Source organism: Paralichthys olivaceus, chromosome 2 (genome assembly GCF_024713975.1).
Source record: "Paralichthys olivaceus isolate ysfri-2021 chromosome 2, ASM2471397v2, whole genome shotgun sequence".
Lineage (NCBI taxonomy): Eukaryota > Metazoa > Chordata > Actinopteri > Pleuronectiformes > Paralichthyidae > Paralichthys > Paralichthys olivaceus.
Window position 1 is genome coordinate 6,449,395 of NC_091094.1, and position 20,598 is coordinate 6,469,992.

A 20,598-nucleotide genomic window follows, 5' to 3' on the forward strand; every position below is an offset into this window, starting at 1 on the left:
CCGTCCAAAGTGAATTGTTGATGCCTTCGTTTTGGAAAAATCTCGCCCCTAGATCGATTCTCTTCACAGCAAAATAGCCTAGTAGTCTGTGTTGAGTCTGTTTATGATTATGTACAATTTCTGCACAGCTGAGAGAGCTCAGTCAAAGGACCTGGCAGGGAAACATCGCTGTGTTGCCTCTCACAAACCTGCTGTAGATATAGGTGCATAAATGTGCTCATTCTGTCACCTGAGGGCAGTTGTATCATCTTCAGCTTCACAGGGGAAAGGGCTGTGGATAGACATTTTATTTGCTCCGCTGTTCATACTTGAACGAAGATTGTCTCGGCATTATTGCTGCGACTATAGCCCCCGACCACTGCAATCAGATACACTTTAAATGGTTAATGAAATGAAATTGGTTTCCGATGACTAAAACTTAAGGAAATTACTTTCTGAGTGCTTTCTTCTGTTGCATTTTCACTTTTTAGGGACTCTGTGGTGGCTCAATTGTCTTTGGAAACTGCACCAAGACCATTTGGAGAACATGTGAAAGGAGTAATAATTACACTGTGATCCGCGGCTCGTGTGATAGGTTCTGTGTATGCGCTCGGTTTCTCAACTGCTGTGTGAGCAGTATTTGAATTAATTTACTCCTCTAATCTCGAGCAGCTGTCGTTGTCATTGTGATCTTGTAGCTATGAAAAGGAGTCAATGCTCATGAGGAATACTTTTTCTTTTCCTCTGGATTATGTTGTCTACGCTCACATCAAAAGACCCCTTCATCAACAAAGTGGTGGAGTTGTACATGCACAGTGCCATTAGTTCATATAAGTCATTAGCCAGCGTGGATAAACCTCTTAACCTCCATCCGAGCTTTTGTGTCTTTCTCTGTTTGCAATTACACAGCTGAGTAGATTGCACTGAACCTCTCGATGCTCTTATCATTACGATTGCCCACAGAAACTTGTCTCTGAATGTGTTTTTCCATTAGGCTCCTGAACAATATCTCAAGTTGTCTAAAATATTCCTCGAATTTATTGAAAAATGCTGCTTTCAGGCTCAGATGCATTGAAGCAAAGAGAGGACAGCTGCTGGAGAAATAACACAAACAGGGTTTTCTTCTCCACAGTGCGAACTGCAACAATTAGAGTGATTTTTAGTGCATTTTTTTTCTAGATGTCATATTGTTGATTGATAGGTATACACACTCATATTTGCATTCATAACCTCCTACTCAAAAGACATACAAAACTAATTAAAGTATAAGGGCAGATAGAGAGTGCTTTCCTCCACAAAGGCTCAACAACTCCTCTACGGGCACATTTAAATTCACACGCATAAATATCACTCTTCTAAACATGCCTGGTTTATTTCATCAAGATCCATGAATTATTCTCTGAGAGATCAAGAAAATGTGGAAAAATGGATCCGTCCCCTGGTCCGGTTCCACCCAAAAATGAAAAGGGTTCTTCCTTGACTCATATCACTTCATTCCGTCACGTTTCATAGTAATCCATCTAACAGTTTTGCTAACTCATAGGAAGATAAACAAATAAAACACAGACAAAAACTCATGAATTAGAAGCAAATGTATGTCATACACACATGAGCAGATTATAAAAAACCCACCCTTCAATCACAGAAACAAAATCCTCTGTAAATGTTGCTCTGTGGTTATTTCCTCTCTTTATGATCTTTTCTATAGTTTTTGTCTCTGGTCATTTTGCGTCTCTGTTGGGATTGTTTTGCCTCTTATTGTGCTCTCTGACTGTCAAACAAGAAATATTGACTGTCACTTCTTCAGGGGCCCCGTTACTTCCCGGGCTCTCTGCTGTTGATGAAAAATCTACTTCCCTCCTGGCAGCTGATTCACAGTAAACACTTGCCATGCAGCTTTACTGCTTTGGCGGCAAACATATCCATCCCAAATTCCCAAAGCCAGAGGTGACAACTTCAGATGTCTCGTCATGTCAAATAAATATTCCAAAACTCCCATATATGGCATTTACTGACATAAGCCAGAAAACATTTAAACTGAGACCAACACATTTTGACACATTTTCTTAAAGAATTACTCAAGTTATCAAAATATTTGTTGACTATTCTTCAAATCTTATTTTACCACATGATTAATTATGAGGTTCTTGACTGTCCACGGTTGTGACGTTTACTGAATGTCTTAGCTGGTCCGTCTGTGTTTCCTGTTGGTGATAGACTGTAAATAAAGATGCTATGCGACGCTATGTCACCACTATTCTGAAATGAAGCCAATCCTGGAGACCAACGCTGCCATCTGCTGAAGATGACGCCATTTGGAACCACAATCTGTGATCATGGAGTGGAGCCGCGAGGTCCCGCCAATACACACATGAAGAATCTTGAGTCAGTCTCAGCTGTCAATCATTATGTTTCCCTCCTTTTTCATAATGCAGAACCACATCTTTGCTTCCAGCTCACGTTAACACAAGCTACTGCATTTTCGCGCTGTGGTTCATAATGTTTTTACTGTCCACGCAGACAGTCAGAGCTTATAGTTGAAGCTACAGTTGTGGCATGGGGTTAGGTCCATGCGTTGCCACCATCGATTGATTTAATTCAGTGTGAAACACGTATACAAATCTAAATCCTATTGGCTGCTGTGTTTGTAAGAAATGTCCCGAACACGTCTTGCGGATTTTGTTTGTGGACGTCTTCCAGTGAAGGGACTCAGTGAGATCCTGGTGGAGCTGATTATGGCCGTTTGTAGGTCTCAAGAAACAACACTGAAGTCATTTGCAGCTCGTGTTGGTCGGAGGCAACTGTTATTTATCGATAATATATTGACCCACTGATTTATTTTCTTAGCAACTGGCATCACCGTGTCCTTCGGTGTACCACACATATACATTTTCTCTATCCCTTTTCTAAATGCAGTAGTTCTTCCTCTCTAAAGTCTGTTCAGTACTGCAACTGAAAATGAAGATGAAGTGAAAAGCCATGCAGTGAGGTTGTGACTTTATTTTGAATTCTAAATATTTTCAGCAAATAATTCCTGGGAGAGACATGAGCTGTGAGACTATTCAAATAAGATCATTTAAAAGCTTTAGTCTGCATCATTTCACTTAAATTGTAACATGATTTTCTAATGTGCTCTTTATTGTTGTGGCTCAATATGTTGAAACAAAAAAGGAAAAAAGAATGTTTGTGGTGAAAAATCTTGCAGTCTCAGGCCAAACACTGGAGACACCTCATTCTGTCTCCTCCATGTGAAGATGATATATACTCTGCTCTGCATGTTGCAGTAATCTAGTGCTTGTGCGTGCATTTAGCTCCTGCGCTATACAATACCTGTTATTTCTGAGCCTTTTGTGTAGCGGGCTCGATGTATCAGGGAGGCGTGGAGAAGATGACAGATCATGAGACCTTGCAGAGGGCCTTGGATTCAAGTAGCTGCTACCCATTCATTTAAAATAATTTCATGTTTCCCCTTCAACAATTCTCTGTCCTCTCTCCGCTATTGTCAGAGCAATTGTGGCAACATATTATTTAGAGGATGGCCACGGTCTGTCTTTTTCTTTAGGGCCGGCAAACTATAGATATTTTTTTTATCCATATAATTTTCTAGCAACATGAATAAAAACAACACACTTACACTCACACAGAAACGCTGCCAATCATTTCGGTGAGGAGTGTCATTGTGTTTTTCCAGTCAGGCAGCGGACTGTAGAATACATGCATGGATGATAATAACATGTTAAAAGATAATCAGCCCCTGCTCGATTCTCTGAAATCACACAAACACTGAAGTTTTAAAACATTTTTAATAGAAATAAAATTTTTGTATCAAAAAAAAAACTAAACATGCTTCAGACACTTCATTAGTTTTCATGAGGTTTTACAAATACATAGTCAGATAGCCAGGCACTGTATCTTTTTCTACATTTTCCCCAATTTTAGGATGTCAGGACATAAAGCAGACGTCATCAATCAATATTTAATAACATACATTAACTCACCATTTAATTTGGTCAGCACTCACGTTTTATTCTGCAACACAAATGGTGTTGAAAGTAATACAGAGGGAGGCATGAAAAGCAGCATTGAAGTCACAACACAAATGACCCCACAATATTTTCCCCAAGACATTAGAGGGCTTTTATACTGCACAAAGCCAACTATTAATCTTTTCAGCGAGCTGAGGGTGATGGATAGAGATATTGTATACGTTTGCAATTAGATTTTCATTTGTTGAAAAGCCTCACAACTCCCTGACACCTCCTCCCTATCATGAAAGTGCCTGGAGAGGACATGTATAGTAATGAATTTCCTCAGTGGCCGGTCCATTATGGATATCACCTTCGGGGCATATTGCTCCGTCCTCTCAGGGGCATACTTCATCTTAATTCCCCTCCTAATACCCTTACACTACGTGTGGTGGAGAGAGCTGGTGGCAGTGATGGGAGGGTCATCCAGGACGACTGCTCCCGGCTAAAACACTGTTCATTTTAACCAGGAGCCGCTTGTGTCAATGCACATACAGGTATGCTGAGTGGCAGTCTCGGGCTCGCTGGTAATACAAATCATGGCCTCACTTAAGCACAGATAAACAATCACTCACTAGACCGTCACCATTTGAGAACAGGTTTTAACGCACAATAGGCTCAGGCCCAAACAATTGTTAACAACGCTGCAACAGAGTTTAAAACGCATTCCAAAGATATAATTTTTTAATTTTCTTAGTTTTTTTTTTATTGGTACTTTTTCTCTCTTTTATTTTAAACAACACAACACAGGATGTTGAAACTGGCATGCTCAAAATCAGCAGAGATCGTCTTATATGTGTAGCCATTCTTGATAAGTCAGTGGAAACGTGGAAGAAGAAATAAAAATACAGGGTCAGGTACAGGAGATTTGCTGCACTGTTGAGATGATCCCCATCTCCAGTCGTTTGACTCATGGGACCAGAATACACTTAGAGATAAAAAAAATAAGAACAAAACACAAACCCCCTCTTGGAAATCCAAGGACCACGTTTTCATGCCTTTCTGGTGATGATTAATTCCTTGTGATGCCTTGAGAATTTTAAGATTAATTGTAGTTTGCAAAACTGGCAGACATCACTGAGAACACCTGAACATATTCTTTATTTCAGTTCGGGTTCGGTCAGCGCTGCTCAGGACGACGGGAGACGTCTTCAAAAGAGGTCATAGCTGAAACACTCAAAAGGAAAGCACCGTCCTTCAGCCTCCAGGTCTCTGCCATGCAAGTATTTTTCATTTTCATGTTTATTCTTCTGAGGCAGACAAAAGATGGAATCTAGGAAATGTAGTGTTATCAGTCCAGGTCCTGTGTTTGTCCGTCTCTGCACGTCTTTGTGGTCTCTCCTCACCATGTCGTTTCCCAGGGCAAAGCTTCTCTGATCTCCACTTGTTCAATGACACATCCTCTTTTTTTTTTTTTTTTCATTTCCCCCATCTCCTCCGTCCATCATGGTGGAAATCCTGAATTATGATAAGAACCTCTGTCCCTTCAATTAGATTCCATGGTTGCTGTAGCTGATGTAGGTTTGCTTTGTTGGGAATGCTGAAAGACAAAAAAAAAAACGAGAGGTAGGGTTGAGTGTCAAACTCAAAAATTATGATATGTGGCCATTTTTGCTTAAGATGAAAATGTCCAGTTGCTGAACAGTTCTCCTGTGGCGGCGCTGCATAAAAGCCAATAATTCGTAAAGATTATTTTGATCTCCGGCCACATTTCAGCCTAAACACATCCTGCACAAGGGGAGGTTCAGCGAGACCCCCTCCCCCTCTCACCTCCCTTTCCTTTAGCTATCAGGCCTCAACTTGCCGCTTGTCTCCCCAGACCGTGTTAGCCGATTCGCTGAGGTGGAGCAGATAAATCCTGACATATCGCCACCAGAATCTCGGCAGTCGTGGGAGCTGGCCCAGACAGGAATTTTTCAATTTCATCAAGCCATATATCCGCGCTGCCAATGACAGTGACAAATGGTGCTTATTCAAATAGCCATGCCCCTGTAAACGCTAACCCCATCAGGGTAAATTGCTGCTGGCTATCAATTCTGTGTCTTTGCCTTCTCACCACTTATTGTAACAAAAGGCCTTATTAACCCTCCACAAAAAAACTTTGAGTGAGATAGGAATTAATGCTGCACTGTGTAGCTCTGCTGCCGCTCCTCCCAGCATTGTGGCATTGTTACCTCGGAGCAGTTTTATATTGATGTCTGCTGTTTTTGTTAACAGTACAGACAATGTCAGCTCTTTTATTCTCTCGTGAAAGGAAACATTGCTCTCTCCTGTTGATGTAAGAAGTAAATACATTTTCAAAATGTTCAACAAAATGTTTGAGTCCTCGTTAGTACTGTCCACACGGAGGAAATGTATCTCTGCTGACGGACATGACCGATTTCCACCCTTTCACCGTCTGAGGTGAAGCAGAGGAACAACGTTTTGAACGTTACACGGGTAATTTCTGCTGACTCACATGTTGAAGTCATTATTTACTTCACTGGTATAAATCCAGAGTGCGTCACTGGTTCAGTTCCGTCAGGCAATGTTATTGGTAAACACAGAGTCAGCAGCTTTAGAGGAGAACCTGACGTCCTGCGGTTATTTACAATGTGTTTGAAATTTAATTATTAATGATCAATATTATTTTAATTGATTGATTAAACTATAACATGAAGTCAATGTTTTCAAATTGGTGGTTTTGTCCATCTCAAGCTACAGCCAGTGAATGTTTGGCTTCATTAAAAGAAACAGATTGAGTTGTTAAGTCATTAATGAGCACTTCCACAGTTTGGAGTTAGACTGAAATGTCAATAATGATTCAATCGAGATTAAAATTTAAGTAATTTATCCGGCTTCAAAATAAGTTTCTTTCTTTATTTTACATAAAATGTTAAATTTTAGTTTTACTTTTTGTTCTTGAATTAGAATAAAGATGCCTTTTTAATACCACAAAGTTTGTAATGTATTACATGTTGCATCATCATACTGATAGGTAGGTATAAAATATATAAACCCCATTGGGATGATAAGGCTAAAAATTACCCATCAATTATTCAGTAATTGAACAATCATTAAACACATCCTAGATAAGCAGCGGAAATTAGATGAGTTAACTAATTAAAACGTATTTGCTTCATGGAAGTTCTACATTTTATTTTAGGCCAAAGGTAAGGGAAACATTGAAGTCAGTATTTGTGAAAAAAAGCACAACTTTACTACTCGATTACACTTTAAAACTAGTCTTCCCAAGTGAAATCATTTATTTTCTTACAATTTTGAAATTATTTGAAAGTATTTTCAATAACTGCAAATACACAGAAAAATTCAATATATCCCTGTTTCAATATGTGAAAGTATTACTGATGTAGAATTGATGCATTGTTGAACCACAGAACGCTCTCCTCCCCCTCCTCCTCCTCTCCTCCTCTCCTCCTCTAACAACAGTGGCACATTTACTGGACTCATTCAAGTGTTAAATAACACGCTACACAGCTGTTTATAAGTAACACTGGGTTCCTCCTCATCAGTATTCATGTTCTTACTTTGTGTTTCCAGGCTTTCACACAGCTCGGTTTTTGCTTCTCCGTTGGGTCTGAGTCCAGCCTTGGGGTTAAATTTGTTGGACATGGTGGCGGCAGTAACCACGGCCTTGAGGCTGCGTGTGCGCTTGGGCACATTCTGCTCTGGGTGGAAGAGAACCACGTAGACTTTCGGCATGTAGAGCAACCCGAGGGACACCGAGGCGCTCAGGCTCACCGAGATGGTCAGTGTGGTTGTTTGGATGTACATCTGCAAAAGGGAAAACACCAAACAGTGCACAACACAATCAGTTTAGCCTTCTTAACACTGGATGTTACACATTTCTCTATATGAGTATAGCAGCCACAATGACATCTGCTATGTGTCATTCTAATTAGAGCGTCCAATGACCCGTTTGTTGGCCAAGCTGTTGTTGAAGTAGTTTCTACTGCGTCTAATAAAGGCTGCAAAACTATTCCATGCGAGTGACGTGATTAAATTTGTTTTAAATCAGCATCTCATCTGCTTTTACGGCTCATGTGCCGGACCAGCCCAGGCCACCTTGTTTGTTTAATTTTCTGCCATACTAGTTTTAATATGACCATCCCGTCGATGTGGACGCAGATTTGATAACGCCGGCGGATTGGATCCTATTCTGACTCATAACAAGCGAGCCCATAAAAAAGAAACAAGCTCATGAAAATTTTACACACGGTCAAATCCTCTGATTTGCGGAGGAGGGGGGGCGACGCAGGGTATCGCTCTCATCCGTTCCATTTTAATTGTTTGCAAAGCTGCTGCAAATTAATGAGTCATCTTTGGGGGAGCATTAAAGTAGAAGGAAAGCCTGTGTAATTTCTATACATCACACTATATTGTGACTGCTTGACTGGTCAGCTGAGAGAAATTAACTTGTGTTTGAGAAGTTCCTATGTAATGATACTGCAGACTGGAGTTCATCCAACCACCCTGCATCTCTGCAGCAGGAGTCCAAAGCTGCTGGAGAGTGGCAGAGCGCGTTGGTGCAAACACAACTAAAATAAAGTGTAAACATAAGGAACAGATTTCTTGTCTCCACATCAGCTCAGACGATCAAGCTCCGTCAGAGTATCCGAGTTTTCACTTTCTACTGTTTTATTCCATCACAGTCACGTCATTTCTTTCACATCAAATCTCAGATCAGGAATCTATAACAAAAAAAACCCAAACATGGACACAAATGACAATTTGTTTACACTGGCTAGGTTTGTTAACAAACCGTGCGTAAAGGCTGAGCACCACAACAATAAAAGGCTCAATTAGGTGGATTTTCTGGTGTGAATACAAGAGGCTAACCATCTGTGTTAAAGTGGGAATCACAGGAATTTTTTCCTGTTCATACATTTCTGCCGACATCGCATGAAAATCGACAAACAGATGGCTCAGCATTGTGCATGAAAGTAACAGATGAGAGCGAAGCCTTCACTTCCTGTTAAATGTTTCCATTTATGAATTCATTGTCAGTGTAGGGATGAAACATTTGTACTTCAATGTGTGCAGGAGCTGACACTTCGAATGGAGAAACTCCATATTAGGAGAGGTTGCTGTCACTTGGCTTTACAATGCAGGAGAAGGTATTTTATTCTCAGCCCATGGAGTATTGAGCTATATGTAAAAAAAAAAAAAAAAAAGAATAGTTTCTTACACTTTCCTTTCGAAATATTTAACAACTTTCTTCATCTCTATAAAAATATGGTCTGAAAACTGTTTTAATTATAATCTACCTGGTTAATTATCACATCAACTAAGGAGATAATTTTTCCATTTGTTGGTTGGTTGGTTTGTTTGTTTGTTTGTCATCACGATGAATTAAAAGGAAACTTAGTGGAAGAATGAAACATGAAAAACATTTTCATATAACAGCAAATAATCATGGACGTTAATGAAAATTGAGGGGACTGATACTGAAATCTACGAGGGTACAATTTGTTGTGGAACCAAAAAAACTGGGTGAGTCTGTATATCAGCTGCTGAATGACCCTCAGTAGAACCCTGCTGGTTATTTTATCAAAGCTGAGTAACATTTTGCTGATGTGCAGATGTGACCTCTGCTTGAATATCCTGTTTGTTTGTATAACGTGTTGCTCTGCCTCCAGACTGGATGCATCTCATCTCAGTCCGGCCTGGTGCCATGTGGGGCTGCTGGCCTGAGAGAAGAGTGAAGAATTGAGGCAGTATGATGGAGGGACAGCTGCGGTGGTCCTCTCCCAGCTGTAGGGAGCGTTAACCAGTGAACTGCTCTGGGCTCATTCCACTGCCGCCTCAGGGACTGACAGTGAACCCAAGCTGTTACCACATAAATGAAAAAACAATCTGTGTTGCCTTTCACCCAAAAATAGCTTCCTTCTTGGACAAGCTGTTACCTGTTACTTACAGATACTGTGAGTAGAAGTCATGATAATATAACGGAGATGACAAAGCTGAAATAAGTGTTAATATCATATACAAATTTTATTATAAAATCAATATTGTAATGTCCAAGTTCAACTATATTTTCCAATACAATTATGAAACTCTACACATACTTATATCGTTATCATCATCAATACTCTGCTGAATGTTTTGTCAATTTATTTGTCTATTAAATATCATGAAACTATTTTTCTAAAACCAAAAAAGGAAAAGAAAATTGCAAACGATCAAATCAGAAAATGATAATAATAATATTTTCCAATTGATTACTGCTTTTATACATTGTCATGATCATAACAAAAAATAAGAAATGTGTGAATTATGCTAAACTATCAATGCAATTAGATAAATCATCAAGGTAGTGACTTTGCACGAATAACTTTTTTTATCAGAGAAAATGTTCAACAGTAACACAACTAGTGCTTCTCTAATATTGGCTCTTTAAGGTCATTGTGAGTATTGACAATTGTAATTTACAAAAATCCTATAATGATTTATGCATTGATATTAATTATGTACATGTTGCACACACAAGTTCTGATTAGGATCCTTTGATTTAGTTTTTTGAGACAAGTATGACCTCACCTGTTAAAATATCTCCCACTCTCCTGCCTCTGAGAGTCGCACTGTGTTTACTTACAAATCGACTCCTGTTTACTGTGACACATCTACTCCAATATTCAATCCATTCATTGTTCCCTCCTGATTGCACTGCACCGGATCGTGCTCCGATCACATGAAAGAGAGTTTCTGTGTTTCACCACACACCACACAGGCCTTCAGCCGAACGTGCCTGGGGCAAAAGGTAACAAAGAGGAAGTACAGCAGCATAACACGGGAGGAAAACCATGGGGATCTATGAGTCCGTACGGTATCCGACACAAGGAGTTAAAAACATCACTGCCTATAAAGACTCTGAGCTCATCTAAGTGAGAGCGTCTGTAATAACTGATAACATAAGATTAATGTGAGGGTTAATAAATGTAAACAGATAAACTGATTCTATTTTCTACTGGGGACTCTGGAGAGCTTCTGCTTCAGGATGCAAACTATCGAATTCATTTAAACTGCGTAATTCCCTATTCTAAATGAAGCCACTGGGTTATTTCTCAGCATGCAGCACAAATGTTGAGCAGACAGACTTGCTGCATCAGAATTCACTATAATTGCACACTAATTAAGTTTATAAACAAATAGGAGCCTTAGGGGACGCAATTATATACCTTCATGGGAGAATGTCATTTATTAAGATCACAATCCTTTGGCCTTGATTAGGTTCACTGCCTGTTCAGCCATTACTGGAGCACACGGAGGTCAATAGCCAGGACCCAGAGGGCCGCTGTGCTGTAGGCCTAATAAACGCAGCGACTGCTCTCTGAAGATGTTGCTCACTTCTCTCTGTGGCATCAGTCTTCATTATGTATTATTGAGCCTGTGGGACATTAGTGTGAATAATGCTGTTAATCTTCAGACTGAGAAGAGACAAAGAAGAAAATGGAAAGGACCGGGACGAACACTGAGGACACTCCTGTCTAACATCTGGTCTCGTTGAACTCCCTTCAACTCCCGCTCTTTGTCCGACCGGTGCACTAACAGCAGTTTTTTGTCGTTCGGCCGACAGTGCCAATAGTGTGATGGAAACTTCATAGCGAAATAAACACCACCGCTCAATTCATCAGTCCATTCATGCACTGCGCTGGCAGGACCTCTTTGTGTGGGCTGATTGAATTTGAATTGAGCCTATTGTTCCAAAGCCTATTTCTATGCAGGCTATTGTGCGACGCTCCTCCTCTGGCCTCTGTCTTTGAGACAGCCCCTGATTTAGACTGTTTCTCCAGGTAAGCAGGTGTCACATCTATTCCTGAAGGCAGCGCACAGTTCAGTGATCGTGCTGCATAGATAGAGCAGATGTCCCTGTTTGAATGATGGAGAGAGCCTCCTGTGTCGTTCGTTACGTTTATCCCTGCACCAGAGGACAAATAAATGACTGTGCTTGTAATGCTGAGGCAGAGGCCTGTTGTAAACTGGTGATGAGAGCACAGGCGACGAGATAAGGTAAATCAAGACCCAGAGGAAGTGGAGCATTTAATTGCTCTGAAAGACATGTCAACGTGGGTTGTGAGGCTTTGCGTGGGCCTGTCATTTACAGTAGGATGATTACAAGGTGTGTTTGCTTTGACATGTTAATTCCTTAAATAGGAACATTGTTTACGTAACCGCTCAGAAAGTCAGTCACAGGTTTCATTTTCTTTCGTGAACAGTTAACTAAAGCCAATAAATGCTCTTCACAACATACATATGTTCACAAACAGTGCAGGTGTTCTTCTGTCGGGGGATGGTAAAATGAGAGGTTATGTTTTCACCCCTGCACGTTTGTTTGTCAAATTGTTGGTTAGTTGCTTTGTTTGATTGTCATCAGATTATGAACTAAACATATTTCACCAAATGTGGTAAAATGGTGGGACATGGGCCGAGAAAGAGGTCATTCTATTTTGGAAAATTCCAGGTTTGCATCGGCGAACATGCAAATCTATACCGATCCGATACCACATCTTAAAAGTATAGTCCAGAGAAAACTGCAATTTTTCTTTTCACAGAAATCAGGTTTTCTTCACTGCTCCAAAACAGCTATTGCCTTGTTCTGTCACTAGTAAGTACTGTGTTTAGATGAGTGACAAATAAGGGACTTCCGGTCGTGTAGCTTCAGCAGAGCTAGCTAAACTGTCAGCAATTTGACAATAATAAGTCAGTTTCAAGGGATGGCACTAGTATTGACCATAACAACACTTGCAATGTCATGAAGCGGAAAATGCTGAATGCTGAATGTTTCCACCAACTTTGCTTTGGTTTTCTTTTTGTCTGACAGTGTGGAAAGACAATAAACTAAACACACACTGTACGACTGGTCAGTAACAAATGGAGTTGGCAACAGACAACCCCACAAATGTCCAACTGTCATGTTTTCTTGTACCACAACAAACATGGACAGCGTCCAGCAGCTTGCACTGTTTATGTGCCGTGCAATGTGTGCTGAAAGGCCAGAAAAGGAGAAAACAGGGAGGATCTGTCTATTTAACGAAATGCTACATATATTTATACAGCACTTTTCACTAAAGGGCACATTCACCCATTCACACGGTGCTTATACATTTCAACATTTGTTCTATTACATGTCATTCACCTTAGTGGTTAGTGGATAACCTGCACCTTCTGTGCCACAGACTCCATCCGTCCATCCATCCATCCATCCATCCATCCATCCATACATACATAAACAGATTAGTTTGTTTGCTGGACAAAATTAGAAATCTGAAGATGTGACCTTGGACAATTGGAAACTGTGATTGATGTGTTTGAAATAAACACAATATGTTAATTGCACCATTGCACTACTTCCCCCTTTGCTCCTGATGGACCACAGTCATAAACTCCATCACCACAGAGCTTTGTCACTTGTGAAACGACTGATGCTGTATTTCTTTTCTTGGAAGGTCAGTCTGTTAAAAGCAGTTTAACAAGGAAACTTGCACGGTCTTACAACGCTCAACCTGGAGTGTAAAGCTTTTTCTGACACTCAAAGACCCTTTTCATTTTATATTACACGTGATTTTTCTTTCTTAAATGAATAAAAGTGGAACATTTCCCTGAAGCTAAATGTCCATGTTTGAGTTTCATTTTATGTCTTACCTCAACGCCTATGGCTCAGGGCAGTGGTAAACGATAAAAATTGTCTCCCAGCCATTGTGTGTACAGTTTTCGTCAGAATCTAAAAATTAATGAGTGACTCGTAAAATTTGGAGCACGACAATGAGCATCTAAGTCTGAATGAGAGACAAGCTTTTTTTTTTAGTTTGTATATTCATCATCATTTAAATTCAGCTGAGGTACACAAGAAGACGAAACAAAAAGTAGGACTCCACTTAGAGTTTAAAGATTTTTTTCCCCCACTTCTATTCTTCTATTCAGAGCCATGCTGGCTAATGGATTACCTCATCCTCCAAAAAAGCTGCTCAATATCTCTGTGATTGTTTAATTCTCTTTCATCTTCAGAGAGGAGATGGGATGATTAAACAAAGAGCTCGCTAGTATCCATGGCTGCTGTTGACATGTGACTTCGGATGTGCAACGCTCACATTAAAAAATGATGTGGGCTTTGTACTTGGGCAGCTTTTTCTTTACTGTGTATGATAATCAAGAATGTATAGCCACAATAGTTTTACTGGTGCACAGCCTAGATTTTGTGTCTACATCAGAGGATTTATTGGGTACGAGAGAAGTTGAGGCTCTGTTGTGTTAACACAACATGCAACATATGAGAAGACGTCATTAAAGTGCGAGTCCCACACTGCATTATTAATGTGATTGCAGTTGACTGCAGGAATGTGTGTGTTTTCTGTAACGCTGTCGACTGTAGAAATGATTTTAGGATGCTGAGCATGATGCAATGCACACTCTCCATCTGTGTTTCCACACAGGTAACTATCGCAGCCAGTTTTCTGGGCCAGGATTTTGATGCATTGTTTTGTGTAAAGGAGGTTAGGATTAATTTGTTGCATCTGTCAGACCCATGCTGGCACCGCTGATAGTGTCCATGCCAGCATGAGGCTTTTCCCTCTTGGCTTCTCTTGTAGCCACTGAGCCCCTTTCGTTTCACAGCCAAAGACCTCTTTCAACTGGATATACACATTTCTACTGTGTCATTGTTTTACCCTTTTGGCTTCGCTTCATCTGGATGTGTGTTCCAAGCCCCTTCGGATCCCTCTTGACCTGTACCCTCCCACAGCTCCCACTGGATGTGATCCAGGTCCACGGTTCATGAGGTCAGGAACATTGATTTGACATGGGAATATGAGTGTGTGTTTGTGTTTATGTAAACAGCTCATGGGTTTCTAATGCACTGTGGCACACAGCCATCATTATTAAGTGAGTCACAGGTTTGTGTGCTGCCCACAGAGTTATTAGAGAATGAACTCATAAAACTGTATCCACACTTGGAGAGTGTTAGTGTTTTCAAAGTCTGAGACCTCCGCATGACATCCTTCTTTTTAGCTGCTGTTTTGGCAGCTGAGTTCTATTCACTTAATTTCTAAAATTGCTGTTGTTCTAAAAAAACATAGTTGAATATTTTAATATGAAAATGAACATTGTTGTCTATCATGTGGGATGGAGTATTAAGATTGCTGAACTGTACTGTCAGTAGTGGGAAACGTTTTGAGTACTAACTGCACAATTTAAACTTGAAAAGTCAAAGTACTTATGATACAGAATAGTCCGTTATATTATTATTATTTTATATACAATTGTTATGTGATTAGATTATTATTTAACATTAATTGTAGGTTCTAATGTCGATGATCTAAGAAAGGTTTCTTAGTTTCTATATTATGTTTCTCCAAGATAAAAAAGTTTATGAATCACATGTGTTGATCAAATATTTAATCTGTTAAATTATGTGCAAAATAAGTAGCAATTAAATACAAGGACAAATATGTTATAAGATCATTATTTCACCCTGATCAGCAGAAAATATCAAAGCTTCAAGTTAAGTACCTTTAAATGACTATGATTTCAAAGTAATAGTTTCAATCACTTGTGTCTAGTAGGAGAAGTGAAGTTAAATAGAAGTAGTTATAAGCTTACCTTTTCCGTGGACTGCGAAGTGCCAAAGAAGATTGGGATGAACGCTAGCCAAATAATGCAGGTGGTGTACATGGTAAAACCGATGGGTTTTGCCTCATTGAAGGTCTCGGGCACCCCTCTGGTTTTAATGGCATAGACTGTACAGGTGACCATGAGCAGCATGCTGTAGCCCAGCAGGCAGATGAGAGACAGGTCAGAGATGTCACACTTGAGCACACCACGAGCCAGCACAGGGTTAGACGTCCGCTGGTCCTCATAGTCAATTATGGCCTTGGAAGGATCAACGCCAAACCAGATACACACCCCGAGCAGCTGCACTGATGCCAGGGTGAATGTGATAACTAGCTGGGAGGCTGGAGAAATCAACTTGGGTGCACTTACGGACATGGTACCCTGCTCAAAGATGCGGTAAATTCGATTTGTTTTGGTGAGTAGGGCAGCGTAGCTGATGCTCATCCCCAGACCCAAGAAGATCCTCCGCAGGGAGCAGATTCCTACATCAGGGGTTGAAATCATCAGGAAAGTTGTGGCATAACAGAGAAAGATGCCAGTTAGCAGCACATAGCTCAGCTCTCGGCCTGATGCTTTCACAATGGGGGTGTCGTTGTGGCGGATGAACGTGACCACCACAAACAAAGTGGCCATGATGCCAAGTACAGCAATAAGCACGGGGATGACCGCCCAGGGAGAGCTCCACTCCAGCTTAACAATGGGGATCGGAGCACAGCCCGTGTGATTTTCGTTTGGCCGCAAATCAAAGCGACACATCTTACACGTGTAGGTGTCGGCCTGATACTGATAACCATCACAGCGCTCGCAGTGCCAACAGCAAGGGATACCCTTCACGATTTTCTTGCGCTCACCAGGCTGACAGGGCTGGCTGCAGATTGAGGAAGGGATCTGACGGACACCACCCGGCCACTGCATCGAACTAACCTGCGAAGAGATAAAGATATGAAGGGACGTTAAGACAGATGAGAAGAGATTTGTACTAAGCTGCCTGTATCCTTTAAAATGGCAGCATCTAAAGGTAGTGATGCTTTACTGATCCCAGAAGATCCACAGCATCCCTGGAGGTCAAGGAAAGTTTAGACAGTTGTTACTTAATGTTTGGGTATTTGAGCAAGTGCTAAAGTATAATTTCATATGTTCACATCATAACATGCAATATACAATCACAAAACTCTAAAGTTTTTTTAAAACAAAGGGTTCAGGTCAACGAAGGGAGTTTTCTGACCCTTAATTACTGAAAGCTACAAAGTCAGAGTGTCAACGTGACAAAATGCGTTGTGGCTGTTGTGGCTCTAGTTATATAGATTCAGCAAAATTCACCAGTGAGAGGTAAAATTTTCTGAAGACCAATACACAGGAGGAAAAGGGGAAACATTGTTTGCTCTACAGGAAACTGACAGTGTTTCATTCTTCTTATTTGAGTTGTTTGTTTTCAAAAATCAATACTCAGAGAAATGAAAGATGAATTCCATTTCGGCAGACTACTCTCTTTGGTGGACCCCCCGTCCTTTTACAGGCATACTTGTAAGATAAATTAAATTCCTCATTTAAAACGGTGCCGCTCTCTTTAATGTTATCAATTTCTATTCAATTGTGGCTGTTCATCTAAAGCCAGTAAATTTGTCTCTAAATATGTATTTAATTAAGAACTCAAAGAACGCTAATTAAATATAGCCGGCTTTAGAATCAGAGCTGGCACGTTACACAGTAGGTGCCCACCACAAACCTCGCCTTCTTTTCTGCATAGCACATGTTGACGGAAGGGGTACGGCAAACAAAGCTCCTCTCAAGCTGCTTCGTGTGTTCAATTGTGCTCTCCTTCGCCCGCCCAGGGCCTCCTCTTCATTTTGCCAAAACATAATTTGTTTGGTTCCTTTATGTAATTTGCAGTTATAATACTGTTACTCCATCACAGCTCCTGCCCACAGTATTGTTTTTGGGAGTCAGTGATGGCGTCTTGAGAGATGATATTTAATATGTCTGTCCTTAAGCTTTCATAGCTTTCTTTTCATCACAGTCGTGTTAATCATTTAAGCGCCCTCTGGATATTTACACCTTTGAAGATGACACTAGGCACTATCAAATGGTTTGGGATGAGTAAGTGAGCAAACACGCAGCTGCAGAGCTGCTGAAATCAGGTTTCTACAGAGGGATTTTCACTGCGGACACTAAAACACAACACGAATATGCAGAAGAGAGAATATCTGCAGAATGTGTGTGGGCGGTGAATTGAAAAGAGAAATGCTTACGTTAATGTGGAGCTGATCTGTCCAGTGGCCGATGATTTTGTATTCAGCCATTTGGTTTTGGATCTGGTACTGGTAGATCTCATAGCGTCCAGGGGCGTCTCCGTTTTCGTTGAAGAGCACAGGGTTGCCAGCTATGCCTAAACGAGAGACCAATCATCATCATCATTATTTACTGCACAAGTGACTTTCTGTGGTGTGAGCATGAATCCGTGAAGGCAAACCAAAGCGATGCCATTATTAGTACAGTTATTACAGCGATCATGCAGCACATTAGAAACCAATCTGATGTCTCTTGATCTAAAGGATTTTTTCTTTTTCTTTCTAATTCAATGAGAACATCTTTTCAATAACTGGATGTTTCCTTATGAAAACATATAGTTTTATAAGACTCACGGTCATATCTGATTATTCTTGAACGTAAGGTATAACATTCAATGTCAACATTGAGACAGACTTTCTGTGCCACTTTTGTGTTTCAAGATAAAACATATATGAAGTGTGGAAAGTGATGTGAATAGAAATGTGGGGTGTGTCTGGCTTTCATGCTGTAGCACTGGAAACTATTCCTCTCCAACCATGACCTTGATCTTTCTAAAAAACTTAACGATAAACCGCAACACTAATCAAGTTATTAGGACCGGAACAGGGGGGCACGAAATAATCGTTCATTAAATGGAATCGAGGTAAAAGTTTGAAATGATTGTGATATTGATTTAAAGTCGTATCGAACAGGCGTAATATTTGATATGCACTTATGGTACATATGAGACCGTATAGCTGCCTGAGAGCAGTCTTACTACAGTCTGCTAATAATACTTCTCTTCTTGGTCTCTTCTCTCTCTTCAAATCAGTTGAGGGCTAATGGCCGCCCACCCTTTGTCCTGCTCTGCTAGAAATTCCAGGGATTTTTCTTCCCCACTGTCGCCAAGTGTGGCTCGTTGTAGGAACTGTTGGGTGTCTCTCTGTATTCTATTGTAAGGTCATGATGCGTCACTATGCCAGGTACTTGAGATTATTATTATTATGTTAATAATCTAGGGCTATGTAAACTAAAGGGGGACCAGGGCAGCATAAACCTCCTCATGGGCTAATAACCCACCTCGCCATGTTAGAGACAGCGAAAAAGAAATGGCTGGATCCACCCATTCATCCAAATCAGCTCAAAACTAATTTAATGGGTTCTTCCTTGAGTCGGGCCTCAACTCTTCACAAAATCGGTTCAGTAGTTTTTGAGTAGAGTGGATTTATTATTGTACAATCCTTGGTTCGCTGGATGGATCTGGGATTAAGAATGGAGACTCCATCTATATATGTAGCTAACAAGCTATAGATACAGTACATGACAAATACAGACAGAAGAACAAAAGTGACTAAAGTGGTTAAACTGAAAGTGACACTAGTGGGACAGATATGTCGCCCACTAGTCGTCAGATAGGACAAAAGGAAACCAAATAACACACTTCCTGATTTAAATGAGCATGAACACAATGTCAGGCTCGGTGATGGATTGAAAACAAAATCCAATCAGATTATCCAGATACAGTTTACTTTCACCTTCATGTAGTAGTTTATATTTGTATTTTGCTTACCTCAACAATACTATTGAAGAAAGCAACAATTTTAAATTACATTCAGAACAATCGCACTGTGTTTGGTAATGCAAACATGGAGAACATTCGCACACTCTGGAGCTGCCTTTTGCAAACCAGCAAAGTTCATAATGTCCAATAATCTGCTGGGAAAAATTAGTGGAACAAAATTAATTTGAGCAGCTGAAGGTGCAGAGTTTCACAAATGACCCTCACCTGAACCAAACTCACTTTTATCCCCATTCATGGCATCTGTCCGAGGTGTCCCCTGCTGTGATAACTATGTTTAACAATGTGTTCCCGTGTGGCGTTTTAAGTTGGGCTGTAATGATGTGTCACTAAGAAAGCACACCAAAGATTTCTTTGTGAGCTCCCCAATGGAAACTAGATGAGCCTCCATTCCAGTCCAGCAATCTGTTTAATCATGATGGAACGTGGAGTGGTTCTCCTCAGAGGGAGCACGAGGAAACTTCATGTCTAATTGCTTTTCTCATCAGCTTTCACAAACGTCTATACCTTCGAACTGATGAAAGCCGTAAGCCCTTGCATTTTCTTTTTTTTTTTCCACGGCTGGTTTATTATTAAGTCTCCCAAAACACAATGAGCACCCCGGTTAAGAACAAAAGGGTAAACGTGGCCAATTGCTGTTGATGGATTTCTGCTGATGAGTATTTTTTTTCCTCGCTCTTTGTTTCAACCCTGGAGGATGCGAGGCCCTAATCCACATCTCCATGAGTCAGGCCTGCTGGATTACAGCATTACCTTTTCACTCAGCCTCGCCTGTGTGACAATGCTGCCCACATCACAAAGCAGTCAGTGATCATGGGAGGATTACAGTGACTTTATGAAGCAGAGAAGCATTTGTTTGTATAAACATATTAAGCACATCACCAGTGTTAAACTGTAAAGTTTCATATCTTCCATCAAAGATTGTAATCAGGCCATGCTGTTTTCTTCCATTTCCTCTAATTTCCTGAGCCTTTAAAAAAGCTTTGAAACCGTTTCCCTTTTCCAGTCACAGTCGGGGTTATGTGCTTGAGCCTGTAAGTGCTTATATGGACACCGCTGTCACCGAAAGAGGAAAATGGACCCTGAATGCCACACTGTTGGTTTTCGAGAGAATAATACAGCAATGCTGCGAGCATAGCG

The 20,598-nt window shown here is 40.6% G+C and overlaps 1 protein-coding gene and 1 long non-coding RNA gene across 3 annotated transcripts in view; one reads left to right on the forward strand and one right to left on the reverse strand.

The window, feature by feature from the left end:
• The window catches only part of LOC138411878 (uncharacterized), a 54,904-nt gene extending 46,921 nt beyond the window's left edge, over positions 1-7,983 (forward strand). Inside the window, exons 3-4 of the long non-coding RNA XR_011244373.1 lie at positions 5,114-5,212; positions 7,545-7,983. This is a non-coding gene — a long non-coding RNA (uncharacterized lncRNA). The remainder of the gene's footprint in view (positions 1-5,113; positions 5,213-7,544) is intronic.
• grm4 (glutamate receptor, metabotropic 4) overlaps positions 3,764-20,598 on the reverse strand; it is a 146,987-nt gene continuing 130,152 nt past the window's right edge. For both annotated transcript variants that reach the window (XM_069533281.1, XM_069533282.1), the window contains 4 exons: positions 17,861-17,997; positions 15,600-16,535; positions 7,532-7,778; positions 3,764-5,544 (listed from right to left, as the gene is read on the reverse strand). In XM_069533281.1, the coding sequence (XP_069389382.1) occupies positions 5,495-5,544; positions 7,532-7,778; positions 15,600-16,535; positions 17,861-17,997 (1,370 nt within the window). In that variant the 3' untranslated portion in view covers positions 3,764-5,494. The remainder of the gene's footprint in view (positions 5,545-7,531; positions 7,779-15,599; positions 16,536-17,860; positions 17,998-20,598) is intronic.